The sequence below is a fragment of the Camelus dromedarius genome, chromosome 33 (assembly GCF_036321535.1).
Source record: "Camelus dromedarius isolate mCamDro1 chromosome 33, mCamDro1.pat, whole genome shotgun sequence".
NCBI lineage: Eukaryota > Metazoa > Chordata > Mammalia > Artiodactyla > Camelidae > Camelus > Camelus dromedarius.
Window position 1 is genome coordinate 18,075,113 of NC_087468.1, and position 24,073 is coordinate 18,099,185.

At 46.8% G+C, this 24,073-nt stretch overlaps 1 protein-coding gene across 4 annotated transcripts in view; it reads right to left on the minus strand.

The window, feature by feature from the left end:
* CTNNA2 (catenin alpha 2) overlaps window positions 1-24,073 on the minus strand; it is a 944,650-nt gene that overhangs the window by 627,654 nt on the left and 292,923 nt on the right. For all 4 annotated transcript variants that reach the window (XM_064481973.1, XM_064481977.1, XM_064481975.1 and 1 more), the window contains one exon: window positions 16,785-16,988. In XM_064481973.1, the coding sequence (XP_064338043.1) occupies window positions 16,785-16,988 (204 nt within the window). The remainder of the gene's footprint in view (window positions 1-16,784; window positions 16,989-24,073) is intronic.

A 24,073-nucleotide genomic window follows, 5' to 3' on the forward strand; every position in this document is an offset into this window, starting at 1 on the left:
GACGCAAACGGAACACAGAGCTGAGTGTCACTTCCGTTCCCCTCCTTCAGAGCCCAAAGCCCCGTCACGTTTGTTTAAACTAGCCTGGTGTGTAAGAAAAGCCAGGCAAGTGGCGTCCAAGGGGCAGATGACTTGCCTTGGTGGCGGGGACAACCTAAGCCCTGCAGAAACACAGACGCGAGCACTGCAGGGTCGGGGGGCTGTGGAGGTCAGCCTCGTGTCTGAGCCCCCTGGGCAGCATCCGCGCTGAGCGGCCGGCCACGCGGCCCACCCGCCGGCTGTGAGGCGGCTCAGCCCCGGGCGCTCCGGGCACAGGACTGGCTGGCGAGCTGGGCTCCTCAAACGCGTCTGTCTCATACTGAGCCTGACTCTCTCTTCGTTGTCTCAGATGTACTTTCGGACTCATACAGAATAAGTCTCTCTTTCTTTTGCATAATAATTCTCCAAATATTTGAAGACAGCTCTCCTCTTCCCACTGTCTTTCCTAATCAAAGTATCCTCCAGCCTCACTGCTTTGAGTCTCCGCCGTCTGATTACTTTTTAGAGATTACTGCCATCAATCTTTCTCTGCAATCAGTCCACTAGCCACTTCTGGATGCAATGATTTAATCAGTTTCTAACCCACCAAGATGCCTGGAGAGCTATTCAGAAAGACATTAAAAATGCTTTAAATGCTTCGCTGGAACCCCAGTACCCGGAGTCTCTCACTACCAAGGAAGACATAAAGTTACCCTTAGATGGTCTGCATTTAGTAAATTCATCTAGGGTTGTAGTAATCAGACTTTTTCACCTATGAACTCACAGGTCATCCTTTTAATAACATGTTCTACAATCTTTTCTATTACTATTATGAAAGAGGTAATATACACTCCAAGGCCAGTGAAATGGTACCCACTGCCTTTTTTGTGTGTCCAGCACTGGCAGGACTGCATCCTTTGACAAGGTGTCAAGGGAGAAAGTGCATTTCCCAGTGAGATTTCAGATTACATGAAGATGGGGTTGATCCTATCAAGTAAATCTGCACGTACACGAAGCCCTTCCACAGGAGACGTCTCTATCAACTATCTCACCTGCGCTCAATGAAATCGGCCTCAGTCTGGTTGGAAAGTGGGCAAATACATCAGTTTTCCCGCGGGAGGTAACAGGCTCTTTCTTGGAAAATAATGTATCAAGTTTCATCTGAAGCAGATACATTTTAATCAACGCAATACTTCATTTCCCATCCTGTCATGAATAAGCCCGAAGTTCTAAATGTAGCAATGTGAAATCAGAGATCATGAGCAGTGTGTTTCGGGACGTTACAAGGTACGACTTCCTTGAAGCTACACACAGTGGTTCTTTTACTCAACTTTGTATTCCTCCTGGTGTGTAGGAGAGTGATCTGCTCATAACCGGTACCAAAAATATACGTGAACACTGCTGACGAACAGAAATACCACCTTAACTCAACCGTAACTCAACCAACTGCATAGCAACGAAACCGCAGCTGTCATCGGGCAGAGAGCGCTCTCCAGGGAAACCCCCGGCTGCAGACCCCCTTACGGGGTACCCTTGAGTTTCTTAAGGGGTGTGTCCTGAAACCATTGTGAAATCCCCCACACACGATCCTTCGCTAACACGCAATGTTCGACATACAACTAAAGAATATCCGATAAAGTTAAATGACCCCTTCAGATTCAATAAACCCAAGACAAACGTAAGTATGATCTTTTAAGGCCACTTTTTTTTTTTAAACAAAGAGATAATGTTTTTCATTGCACCAAGAATGACCAGCTGAGAGGCAGATGCCGGTCAAGAATGACCTGCTCACGAGGTCAGTCAGTGGCCAAGAGACCTAACCTGCGACGGACCCTGGGATCTGAGAGCCAAACCCAGGACTCCCTGGGACCACAGCAGGCTTCGCACCGTGAACTTTTGGCAGCTGTAAATGTTAATCAAAAGACCCTGACGGCCTGCTGTATGAATATCATAAGGAGTAAACAAAGACAAGTATTTACCTAGTGACATCACATGATCAAAACCAACACGCGGCAGACTTTTAAATACCGTTAAATGCTCTTTCTAGGGGGATAAATAATATCGATGAATTTGATCATCGCCAACTTAGAGACAGGTTAGCCCAATGAATAACTAATAGATATGTCTCATGAGACATAAAAGAAACGTTTTTGTTTCCTCCCCCATCCTCTCCTCCGAAACAAACAAAAAGTAGTTATCAAGCTCCTTCTAATCCTTCTCCATGAACCTGTTTTTGTCCTTGTGACTCCCACTGTCCTCTCCCTCATTCAGACTCTATCGTTCTCTGTCTGGACTTTCTTAGGAGTCCACTAATGCGTCTTCCCATCTCCGGCCTCCAGGGGACGCACTCTCAGAAGCCACTCTGCACACTGGAGGTGGCGGTTTCCAAGCACTGCGCAGGTCACCCGGTCCCTCCCACACTAAAACCAAATCAAATCAAACCCAAACGAGCAGACCTGCAGCCAGCATTCCCTTACCAAAACCCACGACGCACGTCCTATGCTGGAATTCTCGTCCTTGTAATCTAATCTCTACCTTTCCGGGCAAACCTTTTTTTCTCTACTTAAAGTCCTTTTATCGAATCAGGCTGGACCACTCACCACACTCAGAGTGCACCACGCACGCTCAGATAACGCATCTCACCTTGGCTCCGTCCTCACACCCCGCAGCCTCTCCGTCTTCGACGTCCCTTATTCTGACACACCTTCCAGACGGCTCAAGGGTCGCCTCTGTCAGGAGTCACCGTTCTCTGCCCAGCTGTCTTTCTTTAAACGTGGTGTGCATCTACCTATTTCCATCTTGCAGTCCGCTTTTTATTATTATTTGGAAGGGATTTAATAGTTTTACAACACTAAAGAGCTCTAAGAAAAGTCACCAGTTCCACTGCACGTGACTCAATATTCCTGCATCCTGGAACAACTCTCAAAACATAACAGAGACTCAGTAAATCCTTAATAATGTTTTTCCAGTTTTAGATGCTCAGTCAGAATTTTATTTTTCTTGTTAAAAATGTTTATTTATTTACTTCTTAATGGAGGTACTGGGGACTGAACCCAGGACCTTGTGCATGCTAGGCACACATGCTACCAACTGACCTATTACCCTGCCCCCTAAATTTTCTTTTTAAAGAAATAAAATTTCCCTCACACTTGCCAGTGAGTAGCCCTTCAGCAAGCCTTTTCTGTTACAGTAATAACTTCATGTACATTTAAAACATTATCCTCATGGTTATTATCATTTTCTTTTTCTGTTGAAAAAAAACAGATTCACTGACTTACCCAGCCAGTGGAGTAGCGTCAGTCCTGCCAAACTGAACTGGTATGATTCAGTTTACCTTTACCGCGCAAGAATCAGCCTCCAATTTCTCTGTAGCTGTTATGGAAGAAAATGATACACTCTAATGAAAATAGATAAATAAAATGTTTTGAAGATGGTTTAGAGCATTCTAACTTATTTTTGCTACAGATATTATGTTTCTGTTACGCTAAAAACTGAAAATCCTGACAATCTCTAAAGGAAATGATGAGAAGCGTGAAAGCCAAGAGTCCTGGCGTCACACCTTGTAATCTGCGTGCTGTTCTCGGCTTACAGGGCGTGGTGTGGCATCTGTGGCCAGCGATGAACGTCCACGGAGTGGCAGATGGGACCAGGGGCTGCTGAGAAACTCAGGGCCAAGAGAGGGAGGTGGCCCAACCCATTCTCACTTGTTTGGGTAAACTTTGTACTGCTAGGATAAACTAACAGCCAGAATGTGACGGAAAGCACAGAATTTGCAGTCATCTGGATGCTTCGGGACGTGCCTGCCTGTCTGCAAAGGGCTGGGCTTCTCTGTTTTACCATAATCTTCAGATCCATGAGTATAATCTCACATTCATCAGGTACGAAATAATCCATGCCTCACAAGGAACTTTCCTGTCAATTCTGTGGTGACTTCAGACAAATGTCTTCAGGGTCTAAACAAAGCCCATCATTATTTTTCAACATCTGTCTTATCAAGGAGATCTGTTTGTTCTTTTTCCCCAAATTAAATTTCATATGAAAACCAAATATTAAATCCCATCAGCATCACGACTTCTCAGGGAGAAGCAGGCATGGGGCAGGGAGTGGTGGGACCTGAGAGCGAGTCACGCTCATTTCTAGCACCCCCACCCCTGGGAGCCCTGAACCACCTACGGCTCCAGGAAACGCAGCCTCAGAAGTGATAAACCACCTAAATGGTTTTTGTTTTTTCTTACCCTTTAAACATACAGACGTGTCAAACTACATGTGATTTGCTAGTCAATAGTCTTTGGTTTAGTGAGAATCATTTGGTGGATGTATTTACTCTGCAGGGAAAATTTAATCAGGGGCCACACTAATCATCACAATGTGTTAGGGACCGCTCACAAGAACTCCTTGAATGATTGTCTAGAATGTTAAATATGTCATGTTTCCTTCCCTTACCACTGCCTTTGGCAGCTGAATATGGATTTTATATAACAATATGAATTGATAAAAATAATCAGTGTGGCTGTTTATAAACTGACTCATTTAAAAAAACTGAATCATTATGCCATGTGTCTCATAAAAGTTCTACAGATATGAAAATGTATGTGCCCGAGTCACGTATACAATAACATTACAGGGGGAAAAAGCTAATAATACAAAAGATAAACTTAACTGACTTCAAGTAACCGTTGGAAGACAAAGGAATCTATGAGAATACTCCATTTACAAAGATGTTCCAATGGATAAAGTTGGTGCTGCTAAGAATTTTGGGAGAAACAATAGAATTAATCAAGTCGAAGAAAATGGCTGAGATACTAACACTGGACTTAACGCTCCCTTAGCCTGAGGCAATGAATGGGTCACGTTGTAGCATCGTTTGTGCCACTGCTGTCAGTCAGTAGCCAAGAGGAACAGAGCCTCCAGCAGATGTAAAGATCAATGCAAGTCTCTGAAACGTTCTTCGTCATCATGTGACACATACCCTGCTTCTATAATCGCCCACATGAACAGCAAAGACGGGTGGTCACCACCATACTATCTCCAAGGTCCAAACTGGAACTGACATACATCATGCTGGTGTGAGGGACAGCATGATCCTGAAATGCAGCAGAGTGTCTGGATGAAACAGCTCCCCCTACCTAAGCGTTGTTCCAGATGCTACGTCTCACCTCTGCTTTGATCCAAAATCTCTCGGCTCACTTGGAAAATGTGTTTTGACCATCTTAGCTCCATTCATTTCCTTGGTCAAGTTAGAAGCGGCAAACAACGTGGACGCTGGGCACAGGTATGGAAGGACCCTGCAATCCCCCTTAAATTCAAGTGAGGTGTGGCCGAACATGCCAGACGAGGCACACACTTTCATCCTCTTTCTGAAGCCCCATCAGAATGACCATAAGGCAATTTTCTGCCACAGGCATCAGCCCTAAGGACAGAGACAACCAGGAGGACACAGCGGCAGCGGTATTCCCAAAGTACTGGGGGCAAGTGTGCCAACTCGTCCAGCAGGTCCGAGGAAGCTGAATTCCAAGCCCACGAGAGGTCCGGCTCAGAACAGCCCAAGTCAAGCTGCAAAGCCCTCAGTGACACAGGTACCGGAGGCATCAGCTTCTTTTGGAGGAACAGGACGAGAACGGTGAGGTTAAAAGCAAGATGATGGCTTGAAACTCCACTGAAAAAGCAGTTAAAGCCTTAGATCTTTTCTCCTAAGCCAAGCTGCAGGCAACCAGAAGTTTATTTTCAGAAAAAAAAAGTAAAAGACGAGTCTTAGGCCAGACATGGCTAATCGAGAACAGAGCTACCACACGGACCCCCTGGGCAGCGGAAGGCACACTGACGGTCAGTGCTGGCTTCTGCGGCTACTGCCGCCCCTGCTGTCGGACCTGCAAGGTCTGCAGTCTCGTCCTCGAGACTGAAGCCAAGAGAGGCTTCACTGTTGAAAAAAAAATAATCAGATTCGACTGTCTGTTCCCTTAACACCCCACTCCCGCCAACAAAGGCTCCCTTCTCCTCCCCCGTGGGGAGTTCTGGTGGCTGTCCCACAAGGCTGCTGTTGTCCGCTGTCTGTCTGGGACTCTGACAGGGCTCCGGTACGACCTACAGATGCTTGCAACAAGGAAGGTTTGTTGGGAGTCCACCAGCTAACGAACCCTGAGAAATCAGAAGGAACATTCAAGAAAAGATGAATGTATGTCATGGTAAAAGGCTTTAAATGGGGAAAAAAGAGTATCAAAACTCCAGTGTTAGGTCCACACACACTAAAATACAAAACACGCAGTAATGAAAAGAATCCAAGACTGGGAATAAAGAAACCAGAAGCCCTGAATTCCGGTTCCAGTTCTGTCTGTGTTCCCTTGAACACGTCCTTAAACATCTGATTTTCTGCAGATCTTGTTGCCCAATTTCATCTAAATGGCCTGAAGTCAGAAAACAGGGGCTTTCGGAAGATGGATGGTAATCCTCAAGAATCCTAGGAAAACTAAAAAAAGAAGAAAAAGTAAGAAGAATGTGGTTTTACAGGTTTTAAAAACAGTGGGAAAAAAAACTAATAGAAGAGGGAAAGGAGCAAACAGAAAAGATAACCAGCATAAAATTAGGCCAATGGTGAGAAAAGACGCAGTATTTGTAATAAGATAAAGTTCAGAGAATTTTTTTATTTGTCAATGTCTCAAGGATACAGAGAGAAAAAAAAAACCTTTCCCAAAGGATCTGTGTGTCTATTTTGCAGGGATGAAAAGTGTGAAATCAGCCACCAGACGGCAGGACACTTAAGTGATTCCTCCTCACCCCCAAGTATGCAGACTGAATAATAAAAAGGCCAGCGCTGTCTTCTTCTTTTCGTCGAGATGAAATCCACACGGTATGCCAGTGCTGGGTTCTTGGGGCACTTTAGGGGGAAGAGAGGAAGGGAACGCAGATGCCTGTGAAAGTCTGCCCTGGTTCCAGGGCAGGGGGTGGCAGAGGGGGATGGCAGGGGTGAGTACAAATAATAATAAATAGCACTTTGAAGACGTTATTGGGAAAACCAAGGAGAAGGAAAGTGATGGTTCCTGTCTCTGAATCTAATGATGTTGACTAAGTTGGCTGATGCCGCCAAGGCTGGTCTAGTCCAAGGCTGGCACAGGGCTGGAGACATGAGAATCCCCTGGGAAACTTGCTAAAAATACAGATTCTCAAGTCCCATCCTTGGAGATTCTGTTGTTTTAGAACTGGCAGGGCCCTAGAATATGTGTTTTTCAAAGTCTCCCTGTGTGGTTCTGACAGGCAGATAGATCTAAGAATCACTAGGGCAGTCAGGCAGAATGATGCTTCCCGGTGGATACAGTGTCCTAGGATGGTCCCCCAAGGACCCAGAGCCAGAGCTCAATTCAGCATGTGAACTGGCAGAGGCGAAACTCGCAGCTGACGCAGTACATCTGTCAGCGGCAGCCCTGCCCGCAGACTTCATAGAAACTGAAGCCAGCAATTAAGCCCTTGTTAAGAAACAGGATTTTGAATAATCCATGAGGCTGGATATTTTACTTCTGGCATTTACGGAGAGCAGAGTCCGGCCAAGGATGATAAACGGTCTTTTTACAAATGAGGGAGCGGATGTGTAGCAAGAGGTGTATTTCAGGGAGGTGCGCTTTGAAAAAAAACAAAAACAGCTACCCTTCAATTAATCGCTCACAACTGAGAGGCTGGCTCAGCTCTGCCTGTCTGTTTCTAAAGAAGTCAACATTAGCCACCCAGCTTCACAAGTCTCCTCTGAGATCCTCAACGTCCAGGCTGAGTAACAGACAGCTCAGTAAGGCTGCCCAGGAGAGATTTCACTCGCTGCCTTCTTACAAGAGTATTTATCCCCCTTCACAAAAAGAAACCCATTTAAAACCCAATCTGTATTAAATCAACTCTCGGTTTAATCCACTAACTTCCTGCATCAGGGGCTCCCTAACTTGCCTGCTCACAGAAACCGCTTGGGGACACTTGCTAAACGTAGAGATTGTCAACGCGCTCTGGGCTGGCCCTCTCGAGACAGAACATCTCATTTTCAGCAGCTGAATTATGACGCTTCTCTTCCAGTGACTTATGTCTTCTGCACGTACACAAGCTCTTTTGAGCCTTTGGGGCAGTGATGAGTTAAGTCATTTCCAGAGCTCCCAGTCCAGCCTGCAGTTCTGCAGAACTAAAAGTGCCTCAGCCCCTCCCAGACATCCCCCAAGAACTCACGCCCAAACCAGTCACCCTGCAGGACGCACTTCAAGTGGCAGAATTAAGGGCGAGCTGCTGGGTGGAGCTCCTTGAACTGAAAAGCAAGCAGCACACTTCATACCATGTCTTTGCTGATCGTTACGAAGATCTTGTGAGCCTTCTAGAAAGAAATGACGGGGGCCTTAACTATAGCCTTAACCACAGGGAAATGTCTGGGCACTTCCAGGGGGGTCATGAAGAAGCCAAGAATACTTAACCTCAGCTAATTGACTTACGGTTTTATCTAGGTGGAGGAGCAAAACAAACAAACAAACAAGAAAAACAGGTGAATCATTTTGTTCCAAAGCTTGGGATTCAAGACTCAGAATATATGCGTGATGTTGGCGACGCCACAGCTGCTTCTCCCTCACTGCCCCCTCCTTCCTCCTCCTCCTCTTCCTCTTCTCCTTCTGATGATCGTAATTATCAGAAGAGGTGGATGAGAGGGAACTCACTTATTCCTTCCAAAAACACTTATTTGCGATTCCAGGCTAGATTCGCTAGGTCCTGGGGGAGCTGTGAGTGAGACAGCACCCCTCTCCTGGGAGCTGAAACGCCAGCGGACGTGCCGGCTCTCACCGCACACACACAGAGACGCTGTCACTTCAGAGGCATGGCAGGTGCTGTCACAGAAGTTAACACATTGGGGTGATTCAGGACGACACAATGGAAGTGGAACTGGAAAGAAGAGCCATCCACACCAAGTTTTGAGAAAGAACATTCCAGTCAGAGGGAGGGCAAGTGTGACGTCGCCGAAGCAGCAAAGAGCGTGGTGTGTCTGAAGCACAGGATGGCGCCACCACCAGCGAAACGCTTAGCTCCTGGAGTGCAACACTAGCCTAACTGAATCAAGAGGAAGTCCTCAGGGATGGGCTCAAGGCAGCAGCAGACCCTTGCGAGTTCATCTCCGGAGGGCTTCCCACGTCCCTTGAAACACAAAGGAGAGGCTCATCCAGCCTCGTGGGTCTGGTGGCAGGGGACAGCCCGCGGCTCTCCCTGACAGCTCTGTGAGGTCTTCCCTGCCACACCAGGAAGGCTCTCCCCCCAGATCAGCTGATGGATTGCGCTGCCCAGGCTGTCCTGACAGGGATGGCCGAATCTGACAGCTTGGCCATCAACTCTGTCAGCAATCTCTGCCCACTGACTGAGCCAGAGACAGCCCCTTCCTGCCTCATAACATCCCTGGTTCCTCCTCATCATATTGACTGACCTTGTACGATTCAGAACCACTTTCAAGGACTTGGTGAAGCGGTGCGTTTGATAAGGAGGGAAGCCAGTGAGAATTCTAACGGTGGGACTTCATTCTGCTGTTAAAGCAGATTTTTGTTTTCATCTCCTGTTTCATGTCAGATTTTTTTTTCTGTTTGTCACCAGGAAGAGTTCCTTACAGAAACCCACCATAGAAAGGTGACTGACAGCGGCCCAGGAGGCTGCTACGGGAGGTAACCAGCTCCTGCCCAGACATTACGAGCGGTGCCACTCTGAACACGCCCTCAGACACCACGTGCTCTTTCTTTATTCTCCCAGGCTGGTGGCAACCAGGAACCTCCTGTCCCAGCCCCTCAAGTAACCCCATGTCCACCCCCGCCCCCCGTCACTCCCAGGCCTGTGCTCCAGGTCTGGCCAGCCCATTCTCCAGCTCCATCATCACATCTATTGCAATGCCCTCTTTAATTTCTTTGAAGAGAATCTGCAACCCGCATCCCATAACTGCAAACCTGCAGTCCCTGTAGCTCTGATCTAGGATGCATTGCTTTTGCCAACTGTGTTTCACTTTGTTTTCAGTGATTCTGGAAGTTACGTTCTGCTTCTTGGAACTTCATCTGGGGAAATCCTTTGAGGCTTCTGTTTCGAGTGTGCTCTTCTAGAGAGGACTGGTACTTGCTTCTGCCCGGTACCTGGCAACCCACCACCTAGAATGCCTTAAAAGGAAATTTTGAATAAAACTGTATAGTCTGGGCTGCCCCAGACTACAGACTCTGGTCCCCAGACCGAGTGAGTTTGAAATCATGGTTAGAAATTCTTGACGACAGAGGAGGGGTTCTTTTTACCTGCTTTTTCAAAAGCAAGACGGCAAGCATGTCTACCACTTCCCTCTGTATAAATGCTTTGTTGTCTCAGCCCCTGCCCCGGTGCTGTCGCCGTCTGAGACCCCAGGCTTTATGCGAAGATCTGCCGTCTGACCTGCCACCCGCTGGGTCACGGGCTTCGCCTCCTGGTCTTCACACGTTGCCCCACCGGAACCCAAGTCTAGGCCGGGGGGATCTGCAGGCTTGCCTCTGGTTTACCGTTTTCTTGGCCTGGCTCCCTCTGACTGCCTCCACGAGAGGGGCACCGATCGCTCAGAACTGCTTCTCCTGCACAGAGGAGTCAGCGGTGAGCGCCGAGCCGTCCTGACCTCCACGGCACAGACTTCCTTCCTTCCTTCCTTCTAGAACTAGGACTGGCAGCCTCATTTTGATGGGAAGGCTGTCTGTTTTCAACTTTGCTGAACTATCCACGGTGGGGAATGAAGGAGGGTTTGACGTTGGAAGTACTTTTCCTGGCCAAGGAGATGGTGTGTGAGATGGAACTGAGAACTGACCTCGATGAGCTAAGTGAAACGAACCTGAGTAGACCACCTGTCCTGGGGTCCCGTGAGTCATTTAACTGTACGTCGTGAGCTGATGACAGCTGTGTGTGGCAGGCTGTACTTTCCAAAGGGCCTGAGTCCCCCACCGGGATGACTGTCCCATACTTTGGGTCCTTTAAGAGCAAAGAGACCCGCCATGTCCCCACAGGGACGAGATGTTACCGACACCCGTGCTCCCCAGCTACAGTGGACCTGTGCCCAGGCCACCCCCAGGCCACCCACCACCAGCCAGTCTGGATCTCCTCCTGAAGCCTCTCAGAACATCCTCGTGCTCTGTAGGATGCTTAACTCATGCACAGTATCTCTTACAGTCTCACCTGCATCATTCCCTTCCAAGGAGTATGTCCCACCAGCATAGCCAGACATCTCCCACCACCTGCGCCTGAGTGAGAATCACCCAGCAAGTCCCTCCCCCCACTGCAACAAAGGCGTCCAGTGACAACAGAAGAAGAAGGAAGGAAGGAACAATTTAAGATGTGCCAGACCCTGTAAGAGTGTCAGGAGACCTTGAGGAGTCACACTGAAAACTGCCTGGAAACGCAGACAAATGGCATTGCCAAAGCCGTCATTCCAGGATGGAAGCCTCGCACACGAGCCCAGTGACTTCCCATCCCAACCGTATTCTGTTTGAAGAGTCGCTTCAAAGCGCAGTTTTAGAGCTCAGAGAAAGGGCTGGTAAGCTAAGTGCACTCTTTCAATATCTGAGCAAGAACTGCCAGCTGAAAAGGAATTTAAAACCTGGCTCTTTGTAGAAGCCAAGATTTTACATGCAAAGCACACCTGCACAGAGGAATTTAAAGCTCAGAACGAACAGAGATGTAGGCACTGAATATATCTGAAGGCAGAGAGAAGGAAAGGGGGAGGAGAAACGTTTCAGATAAGGAAAAGGCAAGGAAAACCTCACTACAGGTGCCAAACGTGGGACAGGAGGAATCTTTCCCTTGAGCGAAGCTCCAATCCCATTAAGGTAACTCTCAACTTCCCCTGAAACTGGAGGGCTGTTATGAGGAGATATGGACAACATTAGGTCATATATGGCCCACAAACATTTTTAAACTTCACTTTCTACTCTATTTTAAGCCAAAGCTCTCAGCAGAGAAACTTACAATTGGCCAAAGGGGCCTGTGTGAATGTCCGTGATCACAGGAAGGAGAGAAATGAGAAGGTCTAGCTCATGATGGAAACAGATTTTCTGTCCGATCAGCAGTTAGCCTTGTTCTTAGGTGGTAACAACCACTCAGCCTTTCTCCCACTTCCCACTGGGGAGAAACCTGACATTCTAACAACTTCTCTGACAAAGTTATCTTTCTGAGGACACTCCCTCCAGAAGCTTTTCATGCCTTCTCTGGGGTCTGGGTTAAATCCAACTGTTGAACTTGTCCGCTCATTGTTCTGAGCCCCTCTCAGCACAACACACAGTCAACTGACAGAAAGCCTGAGAAATGAAAATCAAATGCATACAGAAAAGCAATAAAGTACAGAAAAAGACACCTAAGATCATGTTAAATAGACCCTCAGAGGCATTTAAATTTTCTTTACTTACAAAATGTTCACTGCACAAAATTTTCAGGGAGCCCCGTAAGCATGAAAACTGTAAAGCTGTGCCCCCCCTGCTTTCCCACTCTGTTCCTCAGTCATGCTTTGGATCTAAATCACACCCCTCCACTGCCAGCACCAGAAGTCTTGTCTGCTTATCTTTAACACTTTTCTGTAAAAAAAAATGCTCTCAAAAATGAATTGCTTCTAAGTGAATTATCGCTTATCTGTATAATAAAATGCCACGTAGCCAGCCAACATAAGGTTTGAGAATGTTTATTGATCTGGTAACATACTCACAACATATGAAGTAAAGAAAATAGAGGACAAATCATCACTTATAATGAATCCATTTTTCTAAAACTCAGGGCATAAGCAATGTGTGCCTGTGTGTGTACAAATGCACCACTGATGTAGGTTTAAAAGCACTGCAAAGACATGTACAAAATTATCAGCAAGGATTACCTTTAAGGGATGAGATTACAAATAATTCCTTTCTTCAATCTTTGTTTTGTATTCTTTACAATGAACATATATTTCTTTTGTGCCAATTAAAAAAAAAACAACAGCGGAAAGCCCACTGTTTTCAGAGCACCCCAGACCATGGGTGTCACCCCTACATGTTCCTCACGGAGTGCTGTACGCTGGAGCCTCGGCCAGGTAGGGGCCCAGATCCAGGTGGAAACGAGCTTTTCCGATCTCATTTCAGACCTCAACCCCTCACAAGCAGGATCCATCAGGAACCTCCTTGATGTTAAATTCCACTCTAGAGCAAGAGCTGTGACAATGGCCCTTCAGGCACTTGTAAGATGTACACATGTTGCCACAGCTATTTGTCCTCATGTGCTTTTAACACGTGCAAACCATCACACGTGGTTTACAAACTGTCCCCAGGGATTCACTTAGGTGTGTCCAGAGACTTGGGGAAAAATGTTAGATTCAAATAATTTTGTAAAAATATATAACGTTAATTATTCATAAAAATACGATTGAGAAATAACCTGCCTCTTATTAACACAGCTGAGACCAGAGAGGCACGACTTGACGCCACCCGATTCTCTTCACTCCACGCTGCCTGCCTCCCAGGTTTTATAATCCCCATTCCACGTACCACCCTCGGAGAGAACTCGTGCTCAAGCTGACTGATTGACTGTCTGTCTCCCCCAGCAGGACTGTAAGCTCCAGGAGAGCAGAGACCTGTGTCCATTTTTTCCCTTCTGTATCCCCAGAATCCCAGGACAGCATCTGGTACAAAGCAGCCAGACTTACAACACATATCCGTTAAATGAATACCACATTGTAAATTCAAATCTATCACGAAATTCTTATCAATAAAATACCATGTTTGATTATTTTCTATCATGGGGTCATTTTTAAGGGTTTTTTTTGATGAAAAAATATTTTTACTGCCATAGGGGAAAAAAATCTGTATAAAATGATAAGTTCTGGACACAAGTTGATGTGTTCGTTATAATTTGGAACTATTTGTAGTGCTCAGCATAACACTCCGACAACCACCCTGATGACGCAAACCCAAAGGCCACACACTCTTTAGAAAAAGAGTCCCTGCTCCTCCCACTAGGCTGCACACATATATATAATAATTATGCTCTGTTTTAAGAGGAGTTATTTTTACGAATCTCCTCTGGGTTATACTGTAAACTTGATTAAAAAAATAAGGCCACCGAGGGCTTTCCTAAAACCGTTCCAGCCGTCTTTCCTAGCACTGACACTTTCTGCGATCATACATTTTGCCACGTGCTTCTGTTCACTCTGCCCTTTTTTCTCAAGCCACAATTTCCTTTGAGTGCACAATTTTGTGACATCTTCAAATCACCCACACATTCATTAAACTGAGTATACCTCTTTGGAAATACGTAACAGACAACTGATAACTTGTTGAGCTCAGCGCATCCACGTGTCCAAGCCATGGCGCATGCCCCACGCAGCTGACTTTTTCCTGATCAGTGAGTGCACAGCTCTTTTCCCCAACACCCTCCTCCCTCCATTCCACAGCACTTGGCACATATGTGGACGATTTCAGAACAGCATCACCTCCAAGTGAGCATTACAAGCTGGATCTTCATTAGGAACTGATCAGATTTTTAGAATCCAAAAGTGTCGATAATGCCAATTTTTAAATGTTTTTCTCTCAATGTAATCACTTCTTTAGCCTAACGATACTGCCTATCACATTAGGAGGAAAATCTGCAGAGTGATAATTTAATAACGCCTTTATTCCCGGAGCTCACAAAATTAAGAAAGAAGTATCTTACAGCAGCCTAGTCACTGCTGACTAATTTACTGTTAACGACAGCAGACTTTTTAACCAAGGCACAAGTGTGTAGTGGCTTTTTAATTAATGTATGCTATATCAAAATATATATAAATTGGTACTGTGACAGCAGAAATGAGAGCACTAGACAGAAATTATGGAGCTGGTTCAGCTGCATCCAATCCTACCTTGAAATCACCAAGGAAGTGTGAAGTCCAAGTAAATTTTATACACTTTATATAAAAATCAATAGGAGGTGTTTTATTTCAGACTTTGATGCTGGTGGTTCAAAGTGAGATGAATTTGCACACTTTAAAAGTTCAAGCATTCTACCCACCTATGTGTTATCTGTAACCATATCAAAAGTAGAAACCAAGTTTTCAATAAAAATATAAAACATCCCTGCGTCACAAGCCTGCAAACAGAAAGACGAGCACCTGGAGTCAATAAAACAGAAAAATCCATCAGCTCTGCTGATCTGAATGGGTTTATATCAAAAGGAAAAAAAAAAAAAACCAAAAAACTTCTGCTTGGTAGGATTCTAGACAACAAACTGAAAATTACGTACCACACCTCCATCAATTCTCCTTTAATCACATTCTGTGATTAAAAGGACACAGGAACGCACTTCTTTTTCTGATTTATTTATATCGAGATCTTAACCATCACTCTGATCTCTGTCATTTCCATTTCCTCCTCTGGCAGCAATCCTTCACTGCCAGGAAGTGCCAGCACGCCTTCATAGAAAGCCAGATTCCATGTACAGACCGCCAGCCTGCTGCCACTCCGTTTAAAACAATGAGCAAACAGAATCCCAGGTTCTATAAGCATCTCTCTCCTGCTCAATCTGTCATTCCAAAGAGTCACACAGGGTCGGAGACAGCGGTGGTCAACGTTTTTCTAGCTTTACCGGGCATAGTACCAAAGTCACAGAAAGTGCTGGCCATCCAGGGGCTACACGTGAGTCCTCATGGGCAGCTGGGCGCCACGGGAGACATCCACACCTTAGTCGTGGTGTGCTGAAAACGTGCCCATCTTCCACAATCAAAGAATCTGAAGATGTGCGGAGAGGAAACAGATTTGGGCTCTTAGTAGGGCGCTCTGTATCTTTTCCTTTCCTAGGTCAAAGGTCTGGCCGGAGCAGCGCTGTGCCCATCAGTGCTGCCCCGTGGCTTGACCCGTGGGGGCTTCACGTGGGCTAGGGATGGGAAGAGGTGAGAGGAATCGGGCTGGTGGGAGGGGCGTGGGCTGGCTGCTCTGTCCCAGCGATGCCTCAGGCTGTTCTAACAGGACCCTGCCTGGGGTTCCAAAGCTGGGAGCAGAGTCTCAGTATCCCCATTCCCTGCCTGACAACGTCACAGCGCATTCCTTCAACACGCAATGTCAAGGCCCCACTACACGTTCCCAGCTTGGGCAGAATTCTCTCAAACCCAGGAGCGCAGGAGGAGAGGAACACCAGATCATTCATGGCTGTAAGGCCTGGAGGTCACCACCACCACCTCTGCTGAATGCATGTAGCCAGTCAGCACAAACATAATTCAGTGCCTGGCGAAACAAAGAACAGGGACTCCATCTCCCGCCTGTGAGTTTGCAGGTGCACGAGAAGCACCGCGTTTCACACCTGGGGGAGGAACAGGGGCTGTGCGAGCCGCTGTATCACGAGATACCACTGCCACCCGTGTGGACACTCATTCCCACGAGAGCTTGTAAACGCACAGCGAATCAGTGAAGCTCTCCAAGCTTCACTGCAGTGAGACGTCTCCACCGCAACCACTTCTGCGCAAACACTGAAACCGACTCCGCTCGCTGACGCCTCCGAGGGACGAAGACCAGCGCCTGCGGCCGCGCTCGGCTCTGCCAGCGCCCGGCCTTGAGGACCCCGGGCTCCTCGGTCGCTCCCATCAGCCGCCCGACCTTCACCCGCCGGGATCCTCCCTAAACCAGAGGCAGCCGCTAAGGCGACTCAGAAACCACCGCAGCGAGAAGCCACGGCCCTCCCGCGAGACGCGTTCGGCCCGGGCGCCGCCAAACCACCGCGCTTCCGAGCCGAGCCGGGCCAGCCGGGCCGCGGCGCCCGCTGGGGGCGTCCCCGGCGACGCCCGCACTTACGTTGTTCATGTACTCGCTGAGCAGGTCCTGCAGCGCCTGGCGCACCGCGTTGCACTCGGCCACGATGCGCTCGCGCCGGTCGTCGCGCGTGCACGACGAGTCGGCCATGAGCGCCGCGCCGCTGATGATGCTCTCCAGCCGCTCCTCCAGCGACGGCCGGAAGCGGGCCTCGCTGAACGTCAGGGGGTCCAGGATGATCTTGTTCTGCAGGCAGGGCAGGCGGGGGAAAAAAAAAGAAGTAAAGAAATAAATAAAGCCAGCGAGGAGACGGGCCTCTGCGCCCTGCTCTCTGACCCAGCAGTCTCCGAGGCCGGGGCAGGAAAGCGGCCTTGGCGGCCTTGGCAGCCTCGGCGCTCTCTGCCTCGCCCGCATTCCGTCCTGAAATCTAATCTTCCAGGAGAAAACGCCACATTTTGTTTCAAGCATGCGTTCTTGGCAACGGCTATTTCAACAGAAGGGTTTTCAAATGAGATTGTGACACTGGCTTGACTTTTTTTTTTTTTTTTTAACGGTAGCCTTCAAAGAGAGCACGTTTCAGAGGCGCACTCTGGGGGGCTCTGGGTAGATTTTAGAGCCTCCGGACTGGAGCATGATGTGTGACCAATAATCTGCTTAAGGAGGCGTTAGCGGTAAGCAGTGTACACACTGCCTCCTCCCCGCCAGAAGCAGGGAGTCTCACGCCAGGACGCCTTCTGAAACGTGAGCAAACAGCACCCAACAGGCACACGCAGCACAGGTCACTTCCCACTAGGAGGAGTCTGTTTTGTACAAAAAGCTAGTGTTCTAGAAGGCTCACAACGTGTGCACGATTTGTCGCAGGTAGCTGGCAGTCTCCTGATAAAGGCACTAACGTGTTTCGAAGGAGGAGAAGACGGAGATGTTTCCTAGAAGGAAGGGGTCACAAGGAATTTAAGCTGAGTTTGGCCACTGCTAAGTCTGAGGACCCTGTAAACCTGCAGGTGGAGGTGCCTAGAGGTGGACAGGCATGTGCATCCGGAATTCAAGGGATGCGTCAGCCTACGTGGGCACACGGAATCATCAGGGCTACGCCGACACCAGGTCATGAACGGCAGACTGGCAAAGTGAGCAGAGTAAGAGCAAACCAGAGAAGGCCAAGTGAATCCCAATTTCCAAGGGTCTACAGGAAGATGAGAGTCAAAAAAGAAGATGGAAAATGCAGTCAGAGGGCAAGGAGCAGAACCTGGAGAATAGGATTTCCAGCAAGCCAAGGGGGCAGAGAGACTGACAGAGGGTGTAGTCACTACCCTGCAGGACGTGGACAGGCAACCCTGACTCTGCCAACCGCTGGTTTCCACTGGGGACCCTTTTCTGGAAGATCATTCCAACAACGTTAACCAAAGTGGAATGACCTGCTGCAGAAATGGTACGCTCATCTTCACCGGAGGTGAACACTCAGAGGTCCAAGGACCAGCGTGGTGGCGATGGAGCAAACGGCCTTCCAACCCCAGGATCCTTCGGTGGGAATGCCATTCCATTCCTCTTTCCTTTGAAGTTCATATTAAAACTGTATATATATATATATATATATATATATATATATATATATATATATATATATATATATATATCTCACTAGAAAACACACTTTACCAGATCTATAAATATGGTAAGACAGGCAAATGAGAGTAGGTGATTATACCACTGCCCCACCTGCCACCCGCTGAGTACCTACTATGTGCCTGCTACAATGCTTAGGGCCAAAAAGACAGTGAGGAGTGTAAAGGACATGTGTGTGAATTTTCTTTTCTAACAGGATAAAAAAATAACTTAGTTATGGCAAATTAAGTCTGAGTCTGTGCTCTGGGAAAGTTCGCTCTTAAACAAAGCATCCAAAGATACGTACTGAAAGTTGTGCTCCAAAATCAGTGGCTGCGATTCTCTGATTCCCGCTCAAATGCACATCTCCACAGAACAGAGATCGTTCCAGCAAAAAAAAAAAAAAAAAAAAAAAAAAAAATGGGGTCCTGAGAAATGAGTGAAGCAGGTGGTGTCTCAGAAAGAAGCACCCACTCAGCACCCACTCGGCGCAGACCAGGTCTGTGGTCCCCCGGAACTGTGAATTTTCTAGGAAATTACTCATTGAAAAATGCTCTCTCTTCAGTTTAGAGGGTAAATGCATGAGATTGTGCAACAAGAAGAGAAGTTATTCTGTGGCAGCTTTCGGCAGAAAGTCCACCTTCACATTGGCACTTTCTTAGATCTTAGGGAAAGGACAATTTTTACTGAACTCAGAATAGTGTTACTCAGATCCTGTCCCTTGTGCCCTAGGAACCCTCCAAATGGTGTCCAAAAATTACACAGAGGATGGCTTTGCTGGGTTTATCATACAGCTGAGATTCCTGAAGGAAAACTGAAATGGGGGGCCGTGGGTGCCCTGCCCCACCTGCCACCGGTACCAGAGCTGTGTCGCTGTGTCTTCAATGACTCTTCCTCCCACTGGGGCCCATCTGAAGTCTCTCTTTCTTGCTCACTCTTTCCTTCTACTGCTCTTCAGTTGATGCATTTCCAATAATCTTTTTACCATGTAACATGCATTAAGTACTGATACTGTAATTAAAGCAACACTGGATCAAAATCTAATTAGACTATTTTCCTTTACAAAGATTACTGATTTTCAAAGAACTCTTTTACAGAAACCCATATGAACATAAAACAGTGAAAAGTGTTTGCTTTGAAGTTCAGGAGACCTTCAGAGTCATATATGGGCTCAAGGATAGATTTTTATGATACTTTTGGAGTAAAAATATTCAGAAATGCCGACTTGATGGAAATATACTGAGGTGAACTCTGCAATAAGAGTAATTGTGAAACAGTTTCTCTGCCGAACGAGGAAAATGTATTATTGTCATGATAGCATTATGTCTTAAATTATTTTCCATGGAACACTAGTTTTAGAGAGGTAATGTTTTGATGAAGAAATGCCTTTCCCTGGCCAAATATGTTTTGGAAACACTGCATGGCCCAGAGAAAATTAGCACATGAAATGCTTTGGGGAGTTCTGCATTAAAGGAGTCAGTGTATTGCTACATTCCTCAAACCTATCAGCAGAGAGCGGGGTATGGGTTGTTTGTGTGTATATATGTGTGTATTTCCAGAGAACTGAAGAGATCTTAAACAGGCTTTATAAAATCAGAAGAGAAAACGAAAAAAAAAAAAAAAAAAAAGAAGAAGGAAGCCAGGGACTACACTGAAATTTAAAAAAATAATAAATGTTAAATAAATAAATAAATGGCATTGGTGATTCCCTAACTCATACTTTCAGGTCAGCAGTGTCATGATGCTAGAAAAATAAAACAACAAAATTGCAGGAGGCACGAACTAGCAGAACCTGCGGAACACACTCTGGGAAACGGGACACGAGCGAACCTGCAGCGTCGGCGGGACGAGCTTCCTACCTGCCGCGGCCCGGGGCTGTCTCGAAAGTAAAGGCGCTGAAACATGGAGCTTGAAAACCTCTGCATTAAAGTTACACTATTCATCACATTGTTAATGGAATTATTCATTATTTATAGATCACAGGGGAAAAGCTTTAAAAAAAAAAAAAAAAAAAAAAAAACCTCCCTGGGAAAGAATAAATTTACAATACTCTAATCTATACCGTGGCGGAGATGGGGAGCATTGCCATGATGGGTGGGAACAGCCAGCTGGAGAGGCGTCTCCGGGGGCGGGAAGCCACGCAGGCGAGAGACGGGGCGTGAAGGTAAAGGGGCAGCGCGCGCACCCGCGTGCACGTGCATCGGGGCACGTGCGCGTGTGTGTGGATCGGCTGTGTGTGTTCATCCATGAGTAGGTGGGTTCCCGCTGTGTGCACGTGGGCGGAGGAGGGGGGTGGGTGGGTGGTGTGTGTGTATGCGTGTATTTTCAGAGAACTGAAGAGCTCTCAAACAGGTTTAGAAATTCAGAAGGAAAAAAAAAAAAAAAAAAAGAACCAAAGGAAGCCAGGGACTTAGGGACTAGAGCAAAACAGACTAGTCGCTAAAGTAGCAGGAAAACAGCAAACACCTGGAGCTGAACCGTGAGCAAGAAGGACAGAGACTGAAGCCCAAGCGGAGTGGAGGAGGAGTATTGCTTCTGCAGTATTTGGGAGTGACTTAAAAAAAAGAAACAGCTGGGCAGCTTCTCTTTGCTAGCAGCCTTCAGGGTCCTTCCCCATCAGCAAACAGCTCAGCCCCCAGCGCCTGCCCGGGCGTCCGCGCCCTTCCGTGCGGCTGCCCCCTACTGGCCGGCAGGGGCGCGGCAGCAGCCGTCAGCAAAACCCCGCTCCCTGGTAACGCAGGGAGCACCTCGCTTTAACGTGCAAGCCCCAGACGGAAAAAGGCAAGGCCGAGGCTTTCCTGTCTCCCTTTAGGACAGAGGTGTGCCCCTGCAGGAGGGTTTTACGCTCTTAAGTCCACTGAGGTTTTTACATTTTAAATGTCTAAGTCTCTTGTTTGCATTCTTAAAGCTCATCTAATCTTTTTATCCTTTTGATCTTTTGTTCCTCTTACATTGTCATTTTAGTTCATTTTAAAATTGTGGGGCTGTATTTCCTACTTTATCTTCTTCTTCTTTTTAAATAAACCTTATTTTCTTTCTAGCTTATCTATTTTCATTCCCTTTATTTGACTTACATAATATTTTGGCGCCTTGTGATTTTTACTGATTTTATTTTTTTAAACATGTTTACTTTAAAAATTATTGTTTCCATTCCTACAGTTATGGAGCGGCAGTTAGAAAGCATGGCCATAAAGACAGCAGCTGCAGTAACTCACTCCCAAGCAGAGGAGGCTAGGGTCCCCTTCCGCCATCAAGCTGGTGCTGTAACGGCCTCTCTTGTCCCACATAATTGATCTATTTTTCCACCGTTGAACTCTGTAAAAACTTTAACTTGCAAATAATTCTGGGGACCAGAGAGTTCAAAACTGCTTCCCAGAATCATACATTTGCCTACATTCACATACAGTGGTGGGAAGGGCACTGCTTTTAAATGGCACCTGTCATCCTTTCTCTCTAAGGAGTCCTGTGATCTAAAATCGCAGTTCAGTCTAGGGACACTGCGCTACCCTTGCTGTAGGCTCCCACACCGCAGGACGCAGCAGAGAGGCCTCTGCCCCAGCAGGACGCGGAACGCATCGCACATGGTTTGACAGGGTCACGATGCTGCTCGCTCCATCTTACTGAAGAAGAGAACGATGCCAGAGATGTTCCCCGTGGCCACCCGTGGGGTCTAGGAAAGGGGGACACCTGGAATTGAACACAGGACCTTTGACTTGAAGCCCAGCGTTCCCGCCACTGTATCAGACTGCCCATATTCAGCTGAAATGAGTCCAACAAATCATAATTATAAAACTGTATTTCTTATTTTTAAAAAGCATGAAATTCTCCTAAACCATACATAATGGCACATGTATCATCTGTCACTTTTTTTTGGAGGGGGCTAATAATTAGGGTTACTGGGTTTATTTATTTATTTAACAGAGGTACTGGGGATTGAGCCCAGGACCTCATGCATGTTAGGCATGCGCTCCCCCACTGACCAATACCCTCCCCGCCTCCATCTGTCTTCTTTTATGTCATCTGGGTCCACTTCCCCTTCTAATGAATAGCCTGAAGTATAGCCATTCATTCAACAAATGGGTGCCAGTTACTGTGGGTGTCTGAGGGCAGAGCCTGAAGAATCCTTTCTTTCAAGAGGTTCACTGTCTAGTAAAAACAAAAAGATGTACAACCAATTGTAATTTGGGATATACTGACGATGTTAAAAAAAAAATGACTGAGTGATGGGAACGTGCGCTGCTGGGAGGCGGGAGGCAGTCACAGAAGTCTTTCTGGAGGAGGTTACTCCTCGGCTGAGACTTAAAGAGTAAAAAGCAGTGGACCAAGCAAAGTCAGGGGCAGAAGGAGGTGATGCGGACAGAGTAAGAGGTGGGAACAAATGCCTGGAGGTGAAGCAGGGCACAGGATGCAAAGGGAATTACAGGAGGTGCACTGGAATGAACTTACATATAACACAGAAACAGACTCACAGGCATAGAATACAGACTTGTGGTTGCCAGGGGGAGGGGGGTGGGAAGGGATAAACTGGGAATTTGAGATTTGCAGATACTGACTGGTATGTATAAAACAGACAACTCTATACTGTACAGCACAGGGGAATATATTCAGTATCTTACAGACGCTCACAGGGAAAAAGAATATGAAAAGGAATATATGTATGTTCATGTATGACTGAAGCACTGTGCTGCGCACCAGAAATTGACACAGCATTGTGAACTGACTATACCTCAACAAAATTTTTTTTTAAAAAGAATCAGAAAACAAAACACATAGAAAAGCACCAAGATGTCAACTAGGTACAGTAAGAAATGTGCTGAGAAGAGGTGACTAGTTGTCCCGGCACAGGCTCTGAATACAGGGCAGAGCCGGAATGGGCCGCCCGCCTTCTGGCCCCAGACTCTGCGATCGAGCCTCGCCCCTGCACCGTTTCCCTGGGGTATCCTTCTGCACGCACGCCGCCAGTCACCAGGAGGAAACTCACGCAACAGCCACTTCTCCACTTCAGACAGGGAAGTAACAGTAGCACACGATTCTTTCCGCTCGAGGAAGGTACGGAACAGTGGACAGCGATCAGAGACAAAAGCTCTTAAACTGCTACTTCTCCCTGCTTTTCATTTGTGACCAGTTTCAAACGGCTCAGCAGGTATCATAAAATACTTTTTCTACCACGAGCGAAAACACAAGTATTTCTGAGTCTTTCTTGAGCTACAAAGCCACCATCTTAAAGCTGAATTTGTATCTGACTGCACTCAGAGCCGTCACTGAGCAGCACTGGCCTTACCTGGTAAGATCTGGAGTGTAAAATTACATTTAATTACGGTCATGTCAGCAGAAAGGCTTTAGCATGCACAGAACGCTAACAGAGTGGTTTTATACCCAAACAGTAAGTTCCCAAGATTTTTGATGCACAGTGGAGGAAGGTGAAGGTTTTTTTTTCTTCAGTAGTCAAGAAACTGTTTATTAAAGACTAGGAGAAAATCTTATTTATTACCTTAAGATTTTCTAGCTTTCAGTAGTAACTAGACTCTTTAGACAGCTACTGAGTCATCTCAAATGTATGCAAGATTTTCAAAATGCCACAAAAGACAGCAAAGAAAACCATTTGCTAATATAAAGTAGGGACTGATCTGATCCACTGTCTTCCTGAATCTGATCCCATGGAAAAAGCAAATGCCAGGAGTAAGAGCGTGTCCCATAGTTTTCCTTGCTGTCTGCGACAACCCTGGAAGATC